Below are 21,312 nucleotides of genomic sequence, written 5' to 3' on the forward strand. Positions count from 1 at the left end.
AATTTATTGTTGATGTAAAGTGCACTTTTATAAATATTTTTGACATTTGTCAGCTACTTTGCAAAAACAGCAATTCTTCAAAAATTCAAAACACATTCTTGAATAACTTGTGCTGTTGGCCAGTTTGTAAAATATTTCCTCAATACCACAAATCCGAATCCCAAAAATATGATGAGTTAAAATTTCCCGCAACTAACAACACACAAAATTTAAATTACAAACATCAAACATGTCATTCCAAGATATTTTAGGTTAGATTAATGTTTTTATATCAAAATTTACAAGAAAACAATTTATATAGTCGAGGAAAGCCTTTCACATTTATTTAACAATAATGGTAAGTGATAACTGTTTGATATATTGATCTAAAATAATGTAATATATTTATTTGCAGTCAGGCGGAAGCGTGAACATCTGCAGTGTAACTACAGAAGTCAAACAGGCATTAACAGAATTCAGATTTAGAAAAGCAAATGATACAGCTGCATTAGTTCGTAAGTTTTTAATATTTAGTTGTTTAAAATTTATACAACACAGTTTTCTTTACGTTACTAATTGATGACTCATAATTTTGATCAGATAATTGGGAAACACCCCTATTGTTAATCATCCATATGACAACACAATAAGACTTATCATCCCCAAAAGATATTTTACAGTTTTGGATTTATTTAATATTAATATATGTTTGAAAAATGAGAAGTTGTCAAAAATAAATTTAAACTGTGATTCCTACAAACAAGCATAATACTGCACTGCTTAGTAAAAACGTATGATCTACAATTTTCGTTTTTTTTTCGTGATAAGGTTAATAGGACGTTTATTCTAAGTATAACGACTATTAGTTATAGAAAGGACAAACAAATTTACGCTTTTGTACGATTTGAGATGGCAGAAAAGGACTTTCTGATTAAGCAATAAGATTGTAAATGTCTAATAGTAGTGGAATATAACCTTATCATGAAAAAACGAAAATTGTAGATCAGACGTTTTTACTAAGCAGGGCAGAATAGACAATCTGCTTTCAATTAATAACGAGCGATCCACAATTATTGGGATCAAAGCTAGCTGTGCAAAAAATTACGTATGTCTTGTTTTAATCTGAATTTATATCATTGGTTTATCAATTAATTTTGATTAACATTATAAAACATAAACAACCAGTCAAAACCTTTAACACAGAACTTTAATCAAAAATAAAAAGAATCAACAAAATTATAAGTAACAATAATAAATAAAATCAAACAAAATCTGTATATGTCCACCACCAACATCTCTACATAACCTAACTTTTCTTGTTAAGATGACGTACACTGCAAAGTTTACCTAAACTGGAAAGTATATCTGAATTAAGAATAGACATGCACTGTATAGCTATCTCTGTCGTTCAGAGCCACCTATAGTGACAATAATTTTGGATCACACGTTCCGTTTCCGATCATTTCATTATCATATCGTTGCCTTAGTAGGTACTATAACTTAATAGTTGATAACTCCAAAATTGACCTTTTTGAGATAACTAGTTCACCAGATGTATTTTATTTGTCTCCATATTGTGTAAAAACTTGATAGCTCGCTCCAAACAGGTTAAGTATTTATTTATGATTGACGAAAGTTGATAAAACTCAGATGTCCCTAATATTCAGTGCTAAAAGTTGACGAGATAAGTTATCAAGTTATTATTTAAAAGAAATCATCGTGAATACGACATACGCTGAATGCTATAACTAGATAACTCGAGTTATCTAGTTGTAGCACGTGTTTTTCTGAAACCATTGAGCTTACCACATAATTGCTATCTGTTTATTCGGTTCATTTTAATGCAAGAATTCGAGAATTGTTAGTAGATCTGGCAACCTCCATGGCAGAGGGCTAATTTTCAACAAAATAATGTTTAAAACTATAGTTGTGTTAAAAAGTTCACTTATATGCAACTTGGCACAACATGCGACATTACCAAATGTTAACATTATGGTAGTGCTAAAAGTTGATAACTTTAATTTTTCATGGTTTTTTCCATATTGGAAAACAAATTTGCACCGTATTCCTAAATACACTACGCATCATGAGAAAGAGGCCACCTAGAATTTTATAAGAGTTTTTCAATAACTTTAAGTCTATACAATTTATTCTATTGTAACTACATTGCCACAATGCAGAAACACTTTTAGTGTCTTTTAGGTACCGACAAACGGTGCCGACAGGTCAATTAAGGGTAATAAGTTTGCAGAATTGATATCAGTTTTACGACTTCGGATAATGCATGTGTTGTTTGTACCGTATTTTTCTTGGAATATGGCTATTCTGCTTTTCAAATACCTTTCACTAGTGCACAGTTGTTCGAAGAGTAAACTTGTGCAATTTTTGAATTTCAAACTATGGCTGAAAAATTTGCTAGATCTGTTCAAATTGTTACTTTGATTGGTAATGGAATGAGTCAAAGAGAAGTGGTTAGACAGCTTGGAGTCAGTCGTTGTATGGTCCAAAAAACTTACCAACGATTCATAGAGACTGGATCATCTCATGAACGACGACAAGGATCATCTTCTCAGGTCCGAGAAGAATCAATACGGCCAGAGAAGACTGTTCTTTACAACGCACTTCTTTGGAATATCAGTTCTTTACAGCTAGAGCAATCCAAAACCGTTTTCAAAATGCTCACAGGTGGACATTAAGCACTTCTACCATGAGAAGAAGGTTGAGGGAATTTGGTCTAAGAGCTCGCTGTCCAGCAACAGGACCTTTGTTAACAGCAGCACATCAACAACGTCGACTACAGTTTGATAGAGACCACGAGCATTGGACGATAGAAGATTGGAAAAATGTTTTGTTTAGTGATGAGTCCAGGATGGTTCTTTATGGCTCATATGGTCGCATCAAAACATACAGAAGACATGGGGAACGATATGCAGCTTGTGTTCGAATAGCTTGTATTGCTTTTGGAGGAGGTTCGGTAATGTTTTGGGCAGGCATTTCATTCGAAGGCTGTACTGATCTCGTATTTATTGATAGAGAAGCGTTGAAAAGCGGAGCGTAGAGGAAAACTTTATTTTCATGCAAGACAACGCGCGGCCACACCTAGCCAGGATGGTAACGCAATACCTGGAAACCGTCGGTGCCAAAAATGAACTAGCCGGCTCAAAGTCCAGATTTGAACCCGATTGAACATGTTTGGGACCAACTCAAACGATGGGCAAGAAACAGAATACTGCTCCAATAAATCGTGAGCAGCTTCGGTTGGCGCTCATGGAAGAGTGGGAAGCTTCTCCTCAAGTGGACATCCTGAATTTGATCAATTCAATGCCAAATCAAATGAGGAGTGTAATTCACAATAGAGGTGGTAATACACAGTATTAATAATCACGACTTAAGTGTAATTTTTATAAAAAAAAAAACAGAAAAATGTACAGTGTTAATTTTTTTAAATTTTCCAATAAAATCATTATTTTGGAAGAAGTTATTTTTTGACATTTGTTATTTAAGAAATAATTGCATACTGCTTTAGAACATATTCTTAAACATTACACAAACATCTAATGACAATCATTTTCTTGTATGATTCGTAAAAATTAAAAAATGCCAAAAATTTTAGGTGGCCTCTTTTTAATGACGCACAGTGTAGATCAGTTGCCAAAAAGTTAAGGAACAGTATTTTAGAGCCGCAGACTGAATTCCGTATTTACCAACATCATGGTAGCAGCACAAATATCTTTAAAATCTTTAAACTCGTTTATCTCAAAACTACTAATTTGGAGTTATCAAGTTATATAGTATTAAGGCGACGATATTACTCTAGTCTCCAGAGACAAAAATGCCACTGAACTGCTAAAAATCCATAACAACAAGCTGAATTTTGCCGAAAAAAAAAATGTTTATTAGCACTTTTTGTATAGAATCAACTGTTCTCCCAAAAACAATGCAATACATATGTAAAATTTATAAATGTATTTGAAAATTTGATAATTTTGATTTTCAGTTAAAGTTGATAGAGAAAAGCAGGAAATAATTATAGATGAAAAACTCGAGGACATTTCCATTGACCAGCTTCAAGATATTTTACCTAGCCATCAACCTCGATATGTAGTGCTATCTTATAGACAAGAACACAGAGACGGAAGAATATCGTACCCGTTATGCTTCATATTCTTTACACCAAGAGATAGTCATGCAGAATTGCAGATGATGTATGCTGGTTCAAAGATTGCGTTGCAAAAAGAAGCTGAACTTACTAGAAGCTTTGAAATAAGAGAATTGGAAGATTTAACTGAAGAATGGTTATTGGAGAAGTTGGGGAATTAAGGAATAAGTATGATATTTTATGTTTTATCACCTTTCTTGTGTTACAACTGATAGGAAGATCAATGTTCTCTTCAATACTTCTTCTTTAATCATACTGATATTTCCTATCTAGTAGGTATTTGATTGTGGGACCTTTGTATCAAATCATAACATTCCATTAATCTTCACTAAGAAGCATTATGTTCTTGATATAATCAAAGCAAATTCCTAACAGAACATTTTAAGAATTTCTCCAAGATTATACCTCACTTCTCCATGGCATTGTTTAGCTGATTTGACAAAATGCCTCCATTTATTTCTGTTTTGTGGAATCTGCTTCCAATTCTTCATGCCCGCCCACAGTTTTAAGGTCTCCTGCTATATTATCTCTCCACCAGAGTCGAAGTTGTCCTCTTCCAGTTAGGATTTCTACCCATACCAGTCTTATTCTCCTGCTCACTGGTGTCTTCTGGACTATATTTATTTTATTATGTTGGTGATGCAATAATTCTTCCAGCTCCTTGTTAGATCTTATCCTATAATCCTACATTGTCTTATGACCCATCAAGTGCTGGCCCAAAGATCTTACTTAGGATGTTTCTTTTTCAAACACATAGTCACCGAATGCGTCTTGTTAAATTTATTTCGATTTTAAAAGGTTTTTAAGAGCGTAAACAAATCTGTTACCAGCTTGAGTCCTATTGTTTATTTCTTGTGATTCATTATTATCTTCAGTTATTGTTGTTCCAAGATACTTAAATCTTCTGATGCGCTTAAAGTTAAAGTCATTGATTGTAATATTCTCTCCGATTCTATCTCTCTTTCAGTTATATAGTTATATAGTTTTGTTTTTATTTATTAGCAGACCCATCTTCTCTGCCTCTTTTTCGAATCTGTCTCCTTCATCCTTAAGCTGGTGTTTCCTATTAGATCGATATCGTCTGCAAATGCCAGCAGTAAGTTTGGTCCTTGTCGATGAAAAACTGAAGTCAATTTTTTTATTCCTGCACTACTGATTTATGTATTGGAACTGACAGTGAACATACACAATTTTTTTGTATACTTTTATTGACTTCTTTTTGTTGTTACCTGTTTTATTGATTGATTTTCTTTTGTTTATACAGCGTGTCTACTTAAGTTGGAAACATATGGGAAACTTTTTTGTTATTCATTTTACGAAAAAAAGTTATTCTTTATAAAAAGTTCTGCATGCTCTAAAACCTAAGATTCAATCATCAGATATCAAATTTTTTCAATATTATACGAGGTATGTCAAAAAATATGAACTTCGGTCAAGAGTAAAGTACCTTTATTTCTCTCAATATCAAAAATTCTTATTATGAAAAGTTGTTTGGAAATAAAAAATAATATCAAATATGCAATTACATGCTTCTAATTGGAAAAAAATATTTTCCAAATTTTTCTCAAATTTATTGATACTAACTTCGTTTTTATTTATTACACATACGATAACTCTTTTATTATTACTTTTACGAAAAAAGGTATTCTTTATAAAAAGCTCTGTATGTCCTAAGACCGAAGATGAAACCATCAGATATCACATTTTATTAATTTTATACGAGGTATGTCAAAAAATATGAATTTCACTCAAGAGTAAAGTACCTTTATTTCTCACAGTATTGAAAACGGTTATTAAAAAAGTTGTTTAGAATTAAAAACTATGTTTCAATATGCAATTACATCCTTCTAATTGAAATATGAAATATAAAGGTACTATAATCTTGAGCGAATTTAATATTTTTTGACACACCTCGTATAAAATTAATATAAAAGTTGATATATCATGGTTGTGTCTTAGATTTTAGACCATGCAAAGGTTTTTATGAAGAATAACTTTTTTTCGTAAAATGAATAGTATAATTAAAGTAAAGTAAAGTACACACACTTATCATATTTGTAATAATTAAAAACGATGTTGGGTATCCATAAATTTGAGAAATTTTTTTGAAGTTATACTTCTTTACCGGCGATAGAGGGTGAATTTTTATATGTTAAAACCTATCAGCCCGGCGCATGCGCATTATAACTTTGTTCTGATTGGATGTTCAAATGACATGTCAAAAATTATCCGATATGGCAGCTGTAGGACAGCTGTGGTTTGGAGGTAAAGGTAAAGGTAAACAAATGTATAATATATTAGTTTTATTGTTGTGAGGACAGAAACAAAAAAGTTTATAATATTGTAGTGACTTTTAAATAGTTTTTAAAAGCAACAGGTACGTAATAATTGTTAATGTATCATGGATATAAACCTACCTATTTGATCTGCCAAAATACATAGTATGTAATACTTTTATTTATATAATTTGATTACCATCAAAATTTCTATCAATATTCACCTAATATATTGTTTTCTTACTCTATGTTTTGTTGTATTTTTTCAATTCTAAATCATTTCAATTCAAAATTAAAATAATTTGATCAATTTTCAAAATATCAAAATATCACAAGTTTAATCCGTTTAGTTAGTCGATCTTCGTAAATAATGACACATAGTGTCCGTGGCTAAGCGTTGAAGGCGAATGAATTCCAATACCAACCGCGCTTATCAGCGCTGGTTCGAGTCCCAATAGAAACTTTCTTTTTTGTTTTTTTTTTAATACATTTTATGATTGTAAGTATATTTATTATATAATTGTATTTTCAGAAAATACGTATTTAGTTAAAAAAATTTTCGACAATTAATGTTCAGACATCATTTGTGGCTTGTTTAATGTGTTTGTGTGTGTTTTATTGTTTTATTATTTTAATTTTTGGCACTGTTCTAATAAAAATGTTTGAGAAGTAGTAAGTATAAATTAGTTTAATATTTAAACAAAATATAAATAAAAAGCATATTAATTTCGTTTAAATCATATAATAGAAGTATAACTTCTTACGTGCGTACAAAGTACACACACATTCTTTTTTTTTTCAATTAGAAGCATGTAATTGCATATTTGATCTTAGTTTTTAATTCCAAACAACTTTTTATCATAAGAATTTTCGATATTGAGAGAAATAAAGGTACTTTACTCTTGAACGAAGTTCATGTTTTTTTGACAAACCTCATATAATATTGACAAAATTTGATATCTGATGATTGAATCTTAGGTTTTGGGGCATGCAGAACTTTTTATAAAGAATAACTTTTTTTCGTAACATTAATAATAAAAATTTTTCCCATATGTTTCCAACGTAAGTAGACACGCTGTACGTAAAAAAACTATTTAAGTTAGAAATTTTTTTGTATATTAGGTTACCTATTTGGAAAATAAAGATATCTATCTGTATTCCAGAGCTATTGAAGCATATTCTATCGTCGGTGATGTGACAATACCTCCTATCTGTTTTTTCATGAGTTTTGTAAAAACTTTTAAGACTAAAAACTTTTTTTATGGTCACCTCCTGTTTTCATATATTTCTTTACTTGTTTTGTAGTAAATTCAACTATCTATTTACTACAAAACATGTCATAACTTACATATGAAAACAGGAGATGACCCTAAAAATGGTTTTTCGTCTCTCCTACAAAATTCATGAAAAAGCAGATAGGAGGTATATATTATCACATCACTGACGATATTTTCAGATGTTTTCCAAGTATTGTTGTCCAACTTTCACCTTACATCATAGCCCTTCCTTTTTTGGTAAGCTATGTTCTTGCATCTCTGCACAAACTCAGCCTGCACACTTCGTCAAATGCCTGTTCAAAATCTATGAACGTCTGATGAAGCTCAAGATCAAACTCTCAGCATTTTCCATTATCTGTTTTATAGTGAATATCTGGTCAATAGTAGAGCGGCATGATCTGACTCCTCATTGGTAATCCCCAATGACTTCTCTTGTGTATGTTTTGGTTCTTTCTAGCAAGATGTTTGCAAGGACTTTGTATGTGGTATTTAGAAGCGTTATTCCCCGGTAGTTAATACATTGTTTTTTGTTTCCTTTTTTGTGGATTGATACAATAACCATTTCTTTCCTTTCATCTGGCATTGTTTCTTCTTGCCAAATACCTTGAAATAGCTTGTAGAGAAATCTGTACATCGAGGAGAGTTCAAAAATGTAAAAATATACAGGGTGTTCCATTAAAAAAAGATGTTCTCTATTTGGACTTCCTCGAACTAATTTCACACCCTGTATATTGACTTTTCTTGTTTTCTCTTAAATATAACAATATTTATATCGAAAAATTGTATTTTGCAGGAGCAGCAAATACATCAAGACATCAATAGTTCCTTTATAAATTATATGCTTTGTTTGTGTACAAATCATTATTTTTATATTTCCTGCGCAGTAACTCCATAACATGAATTATAAACTGGCGGTGAAGTACGATAATAGCTTTCATGAACGTTCTTTATTTTATTGCATTGATAATGATTTAAAACACTAGGAATTGAATATTTCTACAAAAAATCAGAAAATTGTGAATTAATGTCAGTAAACCTACAGATAAGTTAACCTATAAAGTCCTGTCATGCATATTTTGATCTTAAATAAATAAAAGTGGGAGCTCCACAGGCTATTATTCTATATCCATTCCACGCAAAAGAAGCTCAAGGCAGAGATAGGTGGAACATTTTACGGGAGGCCTATTCTCAGCAGTGGACAAATATAAGCTAATTTATGATTCCACACAAAATTCATTTTTTTGTAGCCAGAGCGTTTGTGGACATCCCTTACAGTGTTGGGCATATAATATCTGAGATTATTCTTTTATCTGTGGAAGAAATCGAGTCAATATATTTTCTAGCAAACAGCATCACAATTGTAACATCGCCGTATCACCGACAGTTTATAAGAAACAAAATATTAAGTTAAGAAAAGTAACATATGTAACTGATTATGAACAAAATTAGTATAAGATTATTTTATTATATATTTTAAAGTTTTTATTAAAAATATTGCATTTAGTTTATACAATCAGAAAGTAGTCACTTTTATTTTAAACATAAATATACAGATCTTGATTGAAAAGCAATAAAATGATCTCAAAAATGTTCTCATATCTTATAATATATACCGTTGGTATGTTGGAAAAATATTTGGAACATTTAAAAACTTTTTGTAATAAGAGTGTGATGCAGGTTTAAGAAATTGCTGGTATAGATCATGGATCTGGGGATTAAACCGGGAATCTATGGTACTGGTGTCGCCAGTACCACTTAAGTGATTAAATACTAAGCCCAGACCAGTCAAAGGCCAGACCAAGACTCAATTCCTTCTCCTACGCCTCGATCATCTTTTCCTGACAGAAAAAAATAACACTCCCCGCCTGGGATCTGATTTAATTTCGCTTCTCAATTATTGTCAATGTAAACAAACACTTATCGCTCTGCTAGCGGCAATTTCCAAATCAAATAAATGATTGGATTTTGTTTATCCTTATCAACGAGACAATAAAAGTGTTTTTCTTTGAAATTTTTTTTAAACACTCAAATTAAAACCTTGTACGGAATGGAACAAAAAATGATATAATATACAATAATTTTCTTCGGAAATAAATACATATTTCTGTTGTACTATAATATATTATATTTTTGCAACATATTAACACTACGCAATATTTTGTTGGTCTGTTTGGTACAATGTATGTTTATTTTTTGACACAAAAGTAATATGACATGTGTACATTAATAATGTACATATCCGTCCATTCTTCCTTCATTTTCTAATGAACTCATGTTGCAAAGCATATCTTTAGTAATTAGATCTCGTGAGAAACGATAGTGCTATGCCAAAAAGAAAACCTACAGCGTTTGTTATGTTGTTTAACAGACCAATATGTATAAAAATTAATTTTCACAATGCGAAATTGTACATTTTTTACATACACAGAATTTATTTGTTTTAAATATAGGTACCTGAAAATATAAGTGGTTCAGTATTTATGCGTTGGGCAATCGAACTTTGTCAAATATGGGACCATGGTTATAATTGATAATGCGATATAAAATTTATAATAAATGATAAATTGCAATTATTACATTTTTTTAAATGGTTGATTTTAAAAGATAAAAGTAAAATATGTGTGGCAGCAGTCAGCACACCATTCAATTACAAGTTGTAATGTGGGCACCACATCCTACTCCGATTATTTCTTTCCCTAAACTATGTTGAAGATGTCGCCACAAATTATTTTTCCCTTTTCTAGCGGCCCCACCAAAATTTGTATTAGTGTTGTCAGCACACATAGCTACTAATTTTTCCTTAAGGTTTTTGTTTTTTATTAGTTCCTCAAGCATTTTGCTCTGGGTATCAGATTGTTCGTTTGGAAGCGAAGAAAATGAAATCATTTTAACGTGGACTCCGGATAACGGCAAAAAATAACGAACAAGTACAGGAAAACATTTTTCTGCCTTTTTGTTTGATGCGTCTATGCTGAGAGAAATAGACCCACACGTACTCAATTCTTCGTCCACTTCGTTAATGGATAATGGAGCCAAGACATTACATACGATTGCGTCACTTTTTGTCTTTCCAGATGAATATTTTGGCTCATAAACCTTTTTAATGAGTTTGGAAAGACAGTCATTTGTCCTAAAGCTGTGTCCATGAACAACTGCATGGTAGGCGAACATGCCTTCTTGTGCAGAGATTTTATCATCGGTGTCCTTTTTTAAGATGAAATTCTGTAAATTAGAAGAAGAGCTGACAGCTTTCTCAGCATCTTTATGTTTTTTCGTTTTTGTATGTTGGGTAATATCATTTCTTCCTCCATGAGCGACAGAAAAATGGACACCACAGGTTTTGCATAGTACTTTTGATCTGTCAGCGGTAGAAATGTCAGTTTTAATAAACTTAAATTCTCTCTCCAAATCTTCATTGAAAACACATAACCGTTTTTGTTTTTTTGAGAGTGACATTATTCGCAACACAAACACCAATTAATATTAATGATGACACTTTCACAAGTACGCTAAAACTGAGCAGCCATGCGACCGTATTCACCGAAAGAGAGACACAATACAACTGGCACTAAACTCATGCACGCACTGGCGACTAGACCTTTAGGTAGAGAATTTTGCACTTCTGTCGAATGTGCATGTCGGTAGGCGCACCTGACGGTACAGTGTACAGTCAACAAGAAAAGCTTCTCGTTCATCGCGAAGTACAGCCGATGCAACAAAACACGCATTAAGTAGCACATACACGATACATTTTCATGCACTTTTTAAAACTGTACTAGTTTTTTTTAAGCTTTTATGAATTGCGATGAAACTATTAATAAATTATTATCTTTGTTAGTAAAAATATACATTTTTTTATTTTTGCGTGAAACCGGGACATTTTAGGGAATTTTCTGAAACCGACGGGACGCCCTCAAAAGCGGTCAAAACCGGGACTGTCCCGGCCAAACCGGGACGTATGGCCACCCTAATTACAACCGGTCAGGCATTTAATTGATCAGATATCAAAATTTTAGATATAGAAAATAACTACAAGAAACGATTATTTCTCGAAATGTACCACATCAATAAAACTAAGAATTCAATTAATTACAAAACAGATACCAGCAGTTTGAGTGATATTTATTGCAATATTTTACAATTCTAAAAATAGCAAAAATACTTAACAGCTGGTTCGATAATAGACTTGTTGACTCTTTAACACATCTTGAAAAAATTATTCGTCTCAGTGTACGCTTAGCACTGGTGAAAACGATGTGTGGTTCGAAGCCACATTGCTGTATATTAGAATAGATTTACAACATTTCGTAAGTCATATTATTGTAATATGTATTATAATTGTATCTAATTGTTAATTAATTGTGTAGTTTGTTCCTGAGGAAGATGAAAAAATAAATTATTATCGAAATATCGAACTTAACAGAAATAAATATAGTTTCAATCTAAGACACAGCCCACAATTTCCGATAATTCAACACCATTCCATAGTGTTATACAACATACCTCCACAGTCGATAAATACAAAGAATTTTGTAAGTCAGTTCTATATATATAATATATTTATATAGTTTATTATTATTACTACATTTATAATCTATGGGATATACTACATGCATTTAACTACGCAGTTTGTTTGCCAATGCATCTAAATATTGAACGACTTATAATATTGAACTGTTTAAAAAGTATTATATATCGATGTAAAGCCTTAATTTATGTATGAATTTTATATCTTATCCACTGCAATTTTGAGGGTGTTTATTCCAAAAGAAATAATGTAGCACTGCCATAACCTTTACTAAAAAATGAAGTTTTGATATGTTTTATTATTTGACTCTGTATGAGAAAGAAAAATATAGTCGATTGGTACTGTTGCACAGAGTTGTAATATACTTTTGATGCAATTGTTGATATTAACCCTAGCCCTAGAAGGACCAATGAGGGTTAAAAGTTAAAAAGTATCCACAACATTGCATTACATCCGATTTTCTAAATTCCTTTATTCCTAAAAATCTCAAATAATTAGTAGTTGTCGGTATACTACTGCCCTATTAGATGGTATAATTAGCATTTCTATAATTTAATTCATTTCCTCATACTTTTATAAAAACTTGACAGTGGACTATAAATCGACACCCCCATCGAACAAGGTTGTAACTCAGTTTTAATGATTTTACAGGAGAGGCAAAAAACGAAAACATGACTTTTTAAAAATTTGTAGCGAAATAATTAGACTTTTTACACTAATGTGATATGATATTTATATCATAATAAGGGATTACTGTGAGATGTATGTTTTGTAATTTTAATAGCTATTGAAAATCTTGAGTTTGATTCAGATACAACCTTGAAATTAAACATGAGTATTCGTAGAAAAAGGTTGTAAGTCGCCTAACAACTATTTTACACTCTCTGTGTTAATTATTTTTCCCGTTTAACTATTAAAAGGTTGTATGTTTTGAATTATTTGCAATATAGCTAGGAGAAAATAAGTTTTTAAGGGATATTTAAACAAAATATCAACTAACAGTATTCACAATTTTAATTGGAAATTATAAATTTCACAATAACAATAATATTCTACCACTATGAAAAAATCATGGTATAAAATATCTCAAATTTTTCGCATTTTCATTGCGTATCTGTAAATATTTAATTCTAGACCATTTTACTTGATTAATTTAGTCTTTTAATATTAATATCTACATCAAAATTAACATGTGTGTCCTTAAATATGTTAAAATTTAGAATTTGGTTCTGATTTAATTCAGTTACGGATTTAGGCTTGCCTGATACTTTGGCATATCGTATCATGGTTATCCATTGGTCTGGAGCATATACGACTTAATGTTTTTTACGTTTTTGTATAAGGGCATGCATTGAATCACCCTCTTTTGTGAATGTGCTATTTCGAAAAATACATGTGTAATGTTAATATTACACTGTTTCACTATATAGAAGTATGTACCAACAACTATTCTATTCCACCGCAACTATCAAAATGGAAAAAAGTCCTTAAATCCTTTTTTTATTTTCATTTCGATAAATTGACTTATGAGATACACCATATGTTTAAATACTTAATAAATTAAACATACGTGCAACAAAGTTGTAACTCATTTAACAACCTTGTTAATCGTCAAGTATAAAGAAAGTAAATATTTAACATAGGGAGTATCCAGTGTTACTGCCTTTTTCACGCTAAAATGGCACACGTAAGTTAAAATACAACTTTTTTCAATGGAGTATTAGCCAAACTATTGAGAATTAAACTATGTCGTTTATATTGACGTTTGGGCAATTTTTTGCTGAATTCACCTGTGTTGAAATCTGAAAATAGATGTAACTTGAGTTACAACCTTGTTCGATAGGGGTGTCGAAATAATCCCCTTGAAAACCTACATCACCATCCCAAAATGGAAAGGGACGATATCATTCATGTGTCAAATTAGCAAAATCTAAAAGAAAAAAAAAAGGCCAATAAGTGGGCAAAAACAACCATAGTTTGTTCAAAATGCAAGTATGTATGCGGTAAGCACAGCAAGAAGTCAAAAATGTTTATATATCCTACGAAGATGCCAATTCCACTGAAGCCGAAGACTCCGGGTAAATTATAAATTCGTATCTTTTAACTGTCCCATAAACGTCTAGGAATAATATAAAAGTGTTATTTTTAAAAAACTCTAAAATGAAGTAAAAACCACTTCTATGTAATTGGTATATTTATTAACATCTAAAAAAATTTTTAATAAATATACCAATTACATAGAAGTGGTTTTTACTTCATGTTAAAGTTTTTTAACTATATGGTATACAGCCAACCTAGGGAACTTCCCTTTTAGTTTGTTATTTTTAAATTAGTTTAAATAAAGAAGCACGTTTTTGATTAATCTATGTGTGGACATTTATTATACGAGTATATAAACATTGTATTAAACTATGTGTGGACATTATGTATAAAAAATGAAATGTTATGTGTGGTCTATCCTATTGTATGGTTGTGAGACATGGACGTTAAAAACCACAATGCTAAACAAAATAGAAGCATTCGAATTGTGGTGTATCGACGAATCCTAAAGATATCGTGGGTTTCGCACACTTCCAATGAAGATGTTCTTCAAATGCTGAATTCAGAACGTCTGCTCATAAGCATCATAAAGAGGAGAAAAACAGAATACTTCGGCCATATAATTAGAGGATCTAAATACCATCTGCTTCGCCTTATAATACAAGGAAAAGTGGAGGGAAAGAGATGGATTGATCGAAAGAAACTTTCATGGCTGCGTAATATTAGACAATGGTGTGCACAGTAGAAGAATTATTTCGCGCAGCAGCCGATAGAGAGATTTCAAGAAATTGTAAACATGATGACGGCCAACGTCTGAATACATACACGGCACCTAAAGAAGAAGAAGGACATTTATTGACCCTCCTTGGTCCTCGCTGTTTCTACTAAAAGGTTGGTCCTGCGAGGGTTAACTATTCTTTATAACTTTTTCGATTTTAAATATCTTTTTACAAACCTGGAGCACCTGCTACAGTTCGTCCTTATTCTGGTGGTGAGTGTTGCCCAGATTCGTCTTGATTTGTCGAAACCTGGCTTACTTGTAACACGTGGCGTATTCCGGTTGGTAGGTGTTGCATTCATCTCCGAGTACTCGACTTTGTCTAAATTGTTTTTAATTACTAATTTTGCAATTTGTAGAAGAGAAATAGTTCTAAAAATGAATGCTTCTAAGACAAACATGTATGTTAGTCGCCAACCTCACTGAAATACTATACATGGTCAGTGTTACTACATGACACATAGACTTGGACTCTGAAAGTTGATACGATCATTCGCCTAGAGGCATTTGAGATGAGGTTGCATGGAAGAATGACCCAAATATCCTGGAGAGGCATCCATACCAACGAAGCTGTGTTAAATAAAGTTCGTTGGTTATTGAGAACTGTTAAAATAAGAAAAAAATTCCTAACGAGGGCATGTTCTTAGAGGAGACTAATAGTACAGGCTCATTCGGCTTATCATGAAAGGTAAATCTAGGGCTGCAGAGGAATTTGAACTAAGCAGATGTCATGATGATGTTCTTATTACAACCAACCAAGAACTAGCCACAATGTTGACTCAACTAGCACAAGCGTTAGAAAAGATAGGGTTAAAAATGAACATGAGTAAAACAAAAATCATGACAAATACAAACGTAAATAACATACAGCGTTTTTGGAAAATTAAGATGGATACTAAAAACCACACAGATACAACAGTACCAAAAAAACAGTAAAAATCCGTGTATTTGATCAGTGCATCCTTCCTGTTCTGACGTATGGCTCAGAAATATGGACATTAACAAAGGTCAACATAAACAAAATAGAAATAACTCAAAGAAAAATGGAAAGATCCGAGACAGGAAGATAAAAGATGGAATGCTGAAATACCAAACTGGAGACCGTGGACAGGAAGACCTCAGATGCCATGGAAGAACGATATTGTAAAAGCTGCAGGAACTCACTGGAAAAGCGCAGCCAAGGACAGACAGATATGGGGAAGGCCTAGGCCAAAATTGGATAGAAATGGGCTAAAGAAAAAGAAGGTTTCATGTCTGAAGAACATTCGCGATTGGACAGGAATACGCAGTGCCGAAGAACTATTCCGATTAGCAAGACCGTGAACAACTTGCTAATGTAATCGTTTTAAACTATCGTATTTTCTTCTTCTTTCTAGCATGATCCATCATGCTAGTTAGTCCAGAAAGCCACTGCGCATCCGCTAGGAAAAATATTCTGATTCGGATTTTTTGCACAATCTTACTCAAAAAGGTCTCCTTTTAACAAATTTGCATGTTGCCAGGACCAAAAGGTGGTCAAAATTTTTTTAAACGTTTTTTTTTGTTTTTTTCCTAAAATTATTTTTTTTGCATGGAAAAAAGTTTTTTTAGGTTTTTTGGATCATTCCAAACAGAAAAGGTCTTTAGTAATTTTTCTCTAAAACTGATAGTTTTTGACATATAAGCGATTAAAAATTGAAAAATTTCGAAATCGGCCATTTTTAACCCTCAAAAACTATGCGAAAAACTGAAAATTTGAATGTTGCCAAGGTAGATATATATTCTTTAAACATCGATTGATGAAATCCCGAAGAGTTTTTTGCAATATAATATTCAAAACTCCTTTGTTTTTTAATTGCTAATCAAGCGTGCGCGACAGTATGGTGCAAATGAAAGGAATAAATTCGTTATTTCGTAAACCGGCGACTTTAAGGAAAAATCCCGAAACAGGTCGATTTTTATTTTTAAGTTATGATATTGTGGCATATATGGTATACTACTGACGTCATCCATCTGGACGTGATGACGTAATCGATGATTTTTTTAAATGAGAATAGGGGTCGTGTGCTAGCTCATTTGAAATGTTATTCAATTCTCTATTCAGTAATATAAACATTTACATAATTATTTATACAGGGTGTCCAAAAAATTTTTATTAAATTAAGTTATTTGACAAAAAAAGAAGTATAAGGACACCCTGTATAAACAATTATGTAAATGTTTACATTACTGAATAGAGAATTGAAGAACCTTTCAAATGAGCTACCACATGACCCCTATTCTCATTTAAAAAAATTATCGGTTACGTCATCACGCCCAGACGCATGACGTCACTAGTATACCATATATGCCACAATATCATAACTTAAAAATAAAAATCGACCTGTTTCGGGATTTTTCCTTAAAGTCGCCGGTTTACGAAATAACGAATTTATTCCTTTCATTTGCACCATACTGTCGGTGGAAAATAGTGTCGCGCACGCTTGATTAGCAATTAAAAAACAAAGGAGTTTTGAATATTATATTGCAAAAAACTCTTCGGGATTTCATCAATCGATGTTTAAAGTATATATCTACCTTGGCAACATTCAAATTTTCAGTTTTTCACACAGTTTTTGAGGGTTAAAAATGGCCGATTTCGAAATTTTTCAATTTTTAATCGCTTATATGTCAAAAACTATCAGTTTTAGAGAAAAGTCACTAAAGACTTTTTCTGTTTGGAATGATCCAAAAAACCTTAAAAAACTTTTTTCCATGCAAAAAAAATAATTTTAGGAAAAAAACAAAAAAAAAACGTTTAAAAAATTTTTGACCACCTTTTGGTCCTGGCAACATGCAAATTTGTTAAAAGGAGTCCATTTTGAGTAAGATTGTGCAAAGAATCCGAATTAGAATATTTTTCCTAGCGGATGCACAGTGGCTTTCTGGACTAAGTAGGCTACTGACTGTTCATTGCCATCAAGTTTCCCCCTTCCGATGAGGTCCAGCATTCTCACCATCGTTTTGGTGTTCTACCTACTGGGTACTATTGTATCATTTTCAATAAAGTCTTTATCTATTTAAAGATTTTACTGCTCTATGTGAGACTCTTTACATATCTACTCATAATTTAAAAATTAAAAATGTGATTTTTGCTGCCATATTTCAAAATGGTTCTAAATCAAAACTTCATTTTTTTATCACTATACTGTTTATTGATTAAACATGTGATGATAGTCTTGCCTTATAGACACTCTTAAAACTTGTTATCCATGTAATTTTTATACTAAAATAAATAACAATTTGCCAAAAACTGTAAACCGCTAATACATTCCAAAGTTAACCAAATGTGTAGTATATTTGTACAGAGTTGGTCCAAAAATCAATAATTCCATAATACCTGTTAATACGATGTACATGAATTTTTAATAAACAATTTATTAATCTTAACTATATATATTTTTTGATAGATCTTGTTTGAAATCCCATAAATTAATTTGGTTGTGTGAATAGTTCGAAATCATATCCCTTTTACCCATGTCGACACCCGTGTTCCTTTCTACCACCGAATCGAAAGTATTAAGGTCGCCTCATATTATAATGCACGTCGCGTTTTCGGCACGTAGCGTTTCGTTTGCGAAAAATATAATTGTAAAATATATAATTTGAAAAATATAATGGTTTTTAAATTGAACCATTCATATTGTGCGTATAAGACACGTAACGTAGCGTATAAGACACGTTACGTCTGCGTTCGGTTCATTCGAAAACAATATTTTTCGGATGTTGACAGCTACGGGTCGTTTTCCCCTCGTTGTTTATTTAGGTATTTCTTTGAATTTGATACAGAGTATTTAGACCGGTCAGTATCGTCGCCCTCGCTAGCGAAATTTTTCCTATTCGATTTTTTGCACAAATTTACTCAAAGAGAGGTTCTTATAACATATCCACAGGGTGCCAGACGGTGCCGTGGTCGAAAAATTGTTTAAACAATCTTTTTTAAACAAATTCACAAAAATATTTTTTCATTCGAGCAATATTTTTTTTTAGATAATTTGGGTAATTCTGAGCAAAAAAGGTTTCTTGTCATTTTTCTCTAAAATTGCGAAAATGGCTATTTTCAAGGCTTAATAACTCGATTAAAAATTATTATGAATTTCAATAAGTGACCAAATCAAATTTCAAACAACTTCTTCAAGGTCCGGAAGAGATTTTTGTCATTATTTTATTACAAAGCTGTTATTTTTAACTATTAACAATTACCGCTATAGTCCAACTGTATCGTTGCCCTCGTTAGCGAAATTAGATTTTTTTGCACAAACTTACTCAAAAAGAGGTCCTTATAACACATCAACAGGGTTCCGGGTCTAAAAATTGTTTAAACAATTTTTGTTAAACAAATTCACAAAAATAATTTTTTATTAATAATTTAATTAAACCCAAATTAATAATAATTTGAGTTATTCTGGGCAAAAAAGGTCTCTTGTGATTTTTCTCTAAAATTGATTGTTGTCGAGTTATATGGCCATTTCCGCATTTTTGCAAGATACGTTTTTTGCTAAGAATAACCCAAATTATCTAAAAAAAAAAATCGTTCGTAATGAAAAAATTATTTTTGTGAATTTGTTTAATAAGAATTGTTAAAACAATTTTTTGACAAGGGCATCGCCCGGCACCCTGTGGATGTGTTTGTTATAAGGACTCTTTTTGAGTAAGTTTGTGCAAAAAAATCTAATCGAAATAGTTTCGCTAACGGAGGCGACGATACAGTTGGACTATAGCGCTAATTGTTAATAACTAAAAATAACAGCTTTGTACACTTTGTAGTAAAATAATGACAAAAATCTCTTTGGGACCTTGAAGAAGGGGTTTGAAACTTGATTTGGTCACTTATTGAAATTCATAATAATACTTTTAACCGAGTTATTAAGCCTTGAAAATGGCCTTTTCGCATTTTTCAAATTTTTAATCGCATGTAACTCGACAACAATCAATTTTAGAGAAAAATGACAAGAGACCTTTTTTGCCCAGAATGACCCAGTTTATCTAAAAAAAATATTGCGCGAAATGAAAAAAATTGTTTAAAAAAAATGTTTAAACAATTTTTCGACCACGGTACCGCCCGGCACCCTGTGGATATGTTATAAGGACTTCTTTTTGAGTAAGTTTGTTTAAAAATATCGAATCGGAATAATTTCGCTAGCCGGGGCGACGATACTGCCCGGTCTAATTTAAAAAGTAGTTTTCGAGGCAATTTGTCATGTAAACATGTGTTGTGACAATAAACACATCTGCACCGCACCAAACTGAAAACAACGTAAACGTTCTATGTATGATAATGTGAATGGGCAGTCCGATTGCCGGTCTGCAAACGCTACGTGCCGAAGACGCGACGTGCATTATAATATGACGCGACCTTTACATATCGCGGTGGCGGCGTTCGTGGTCGGGGTACCACTTGAAACCAGAAATTCTTTCCCCATGCGATAAGGAACACAGACGCATTCAGACCAGAAGTGTGCACACATCGTTGTTCGTTGATTCCCTGGTGTTTCGAATTCGACAAGTTATCGGTAAGTGGTTTTAATTACCTTTTATATGTTATTATCCCTTTATTGTTTTTTGAGTTATTTAGAAACCAATTTGAATTTGTGTAAATTATATTGCGCTAAAGAGAAAATAAAAAACATCATGCCCGATAAAAATCAACTCGTAAATAAAGGAGTCGACGAAATCAATAACATTCTAACACAAACATTACTGAAAGCCGGAAAAGAAGTGGCACCCATGAGAAAGAAAAGACAAGAATGGATCTCACATGAAATAAAAACATTAATGGAAAAACGGAGAACACTAGCTCAACAAAACAAGAGATCAACAGCAGAGTATTCGAAGATAAACAAAAGCATCAAGAAAAAGGTAAAAGAAGAGAAAAGAAAGAAACAAGAAGAACAAGTTGAAAAAGTTATTCAACAAAACAAGAATATGAAGTGCTAACGACCAAAACCGGGAAAAACAGAAATAAATGCCATCAAAAATACTCAGGGAGAAGAGACCAACGATATACATGAAATATTAGCAATAACACAACAGTATTACTTAGACTTATATCAAGAAAAGCAACCACCGACACAAGAAACTCTTCAAAAATTGAAAACTAAAATAAAAAATGCTAACTCTGACCTACAACCAGAGATTAGCAAATCAGAAATAAAGAAAGCCCTGAGAGAAATGAAAAATAATAAATCACCAGGAAGAGACGGCATTACAGTGGAGATGATTAAAAACGGCGGAAAAATACAAGGGAATTCTTATAT

At 32.1% G+C, this 21,312-nt stretch overlaps 1 protein-coding gene across 2 annotated transcripts; it reads left to right on the forward strand.

Moving 5' to 3' along the window:
* Nucleotides 1-39: 39 nt before the first annotated feature.
* Nucleotides 40-18,445, forward strand: LOC126889784 (glia maturation factor beta). Of its 2 annotated transcripts, XR_007700174.1 has the most exons (5): nt 40-337; nt 395-494; nt 3,977-4,306; nt 8,485-16,434; nt 17,954-18,445. XR_007700174.1 is itself a non-coding variant. In XM_050658373.1 (4 exons), exons 1-3 carry the CDS (start codon nt 335-337, stop codon nt 4,297-4,299), a joined length of 426 nt encoding a protein of 141 aa, XP_050514330.1. In that variant the 5' UTR covers nt 40-334; the 3' UTR covers nt 4,300-4,306; nt 8,485-18,445. The 2 variants fall into 2 exon arrangements, 1 of the variants encoding a protein (XP_050514330.1); XM_050658373.1 differs by having other exon boundaries at nt 8,485-18,445.
* The last annotated feature ends 2,867 nt before the right edge of the window (nt 18,446-21,312 follow it).

This window comes from Diabrotica virgifera, chromosome 8 (assembly GCF_917563875.1).
Source record: "Diabrotica virgifera virgifera chromosome 8, PGI_DIABVI_V3a".
Lineage (NCBI taxonomy): Eukaryota > Metazoa > Arthropoda > Insecta > Coleoptera > Chrysomelidae > Diabrotica > Diabrotica virgifera.

Bases quoted from the DNA above. Each gene is read 5' to 3' on its own strand.
- LOC126889784 (XM_050658373.1), top strand. The intron at 495-3,976 runs GTAAGTTTTTAA...TTTGATTTTCAG, and splicing joins TGATACAGCTGCATTAGTTC to TTAAAGTTGATAGAGAAAAG.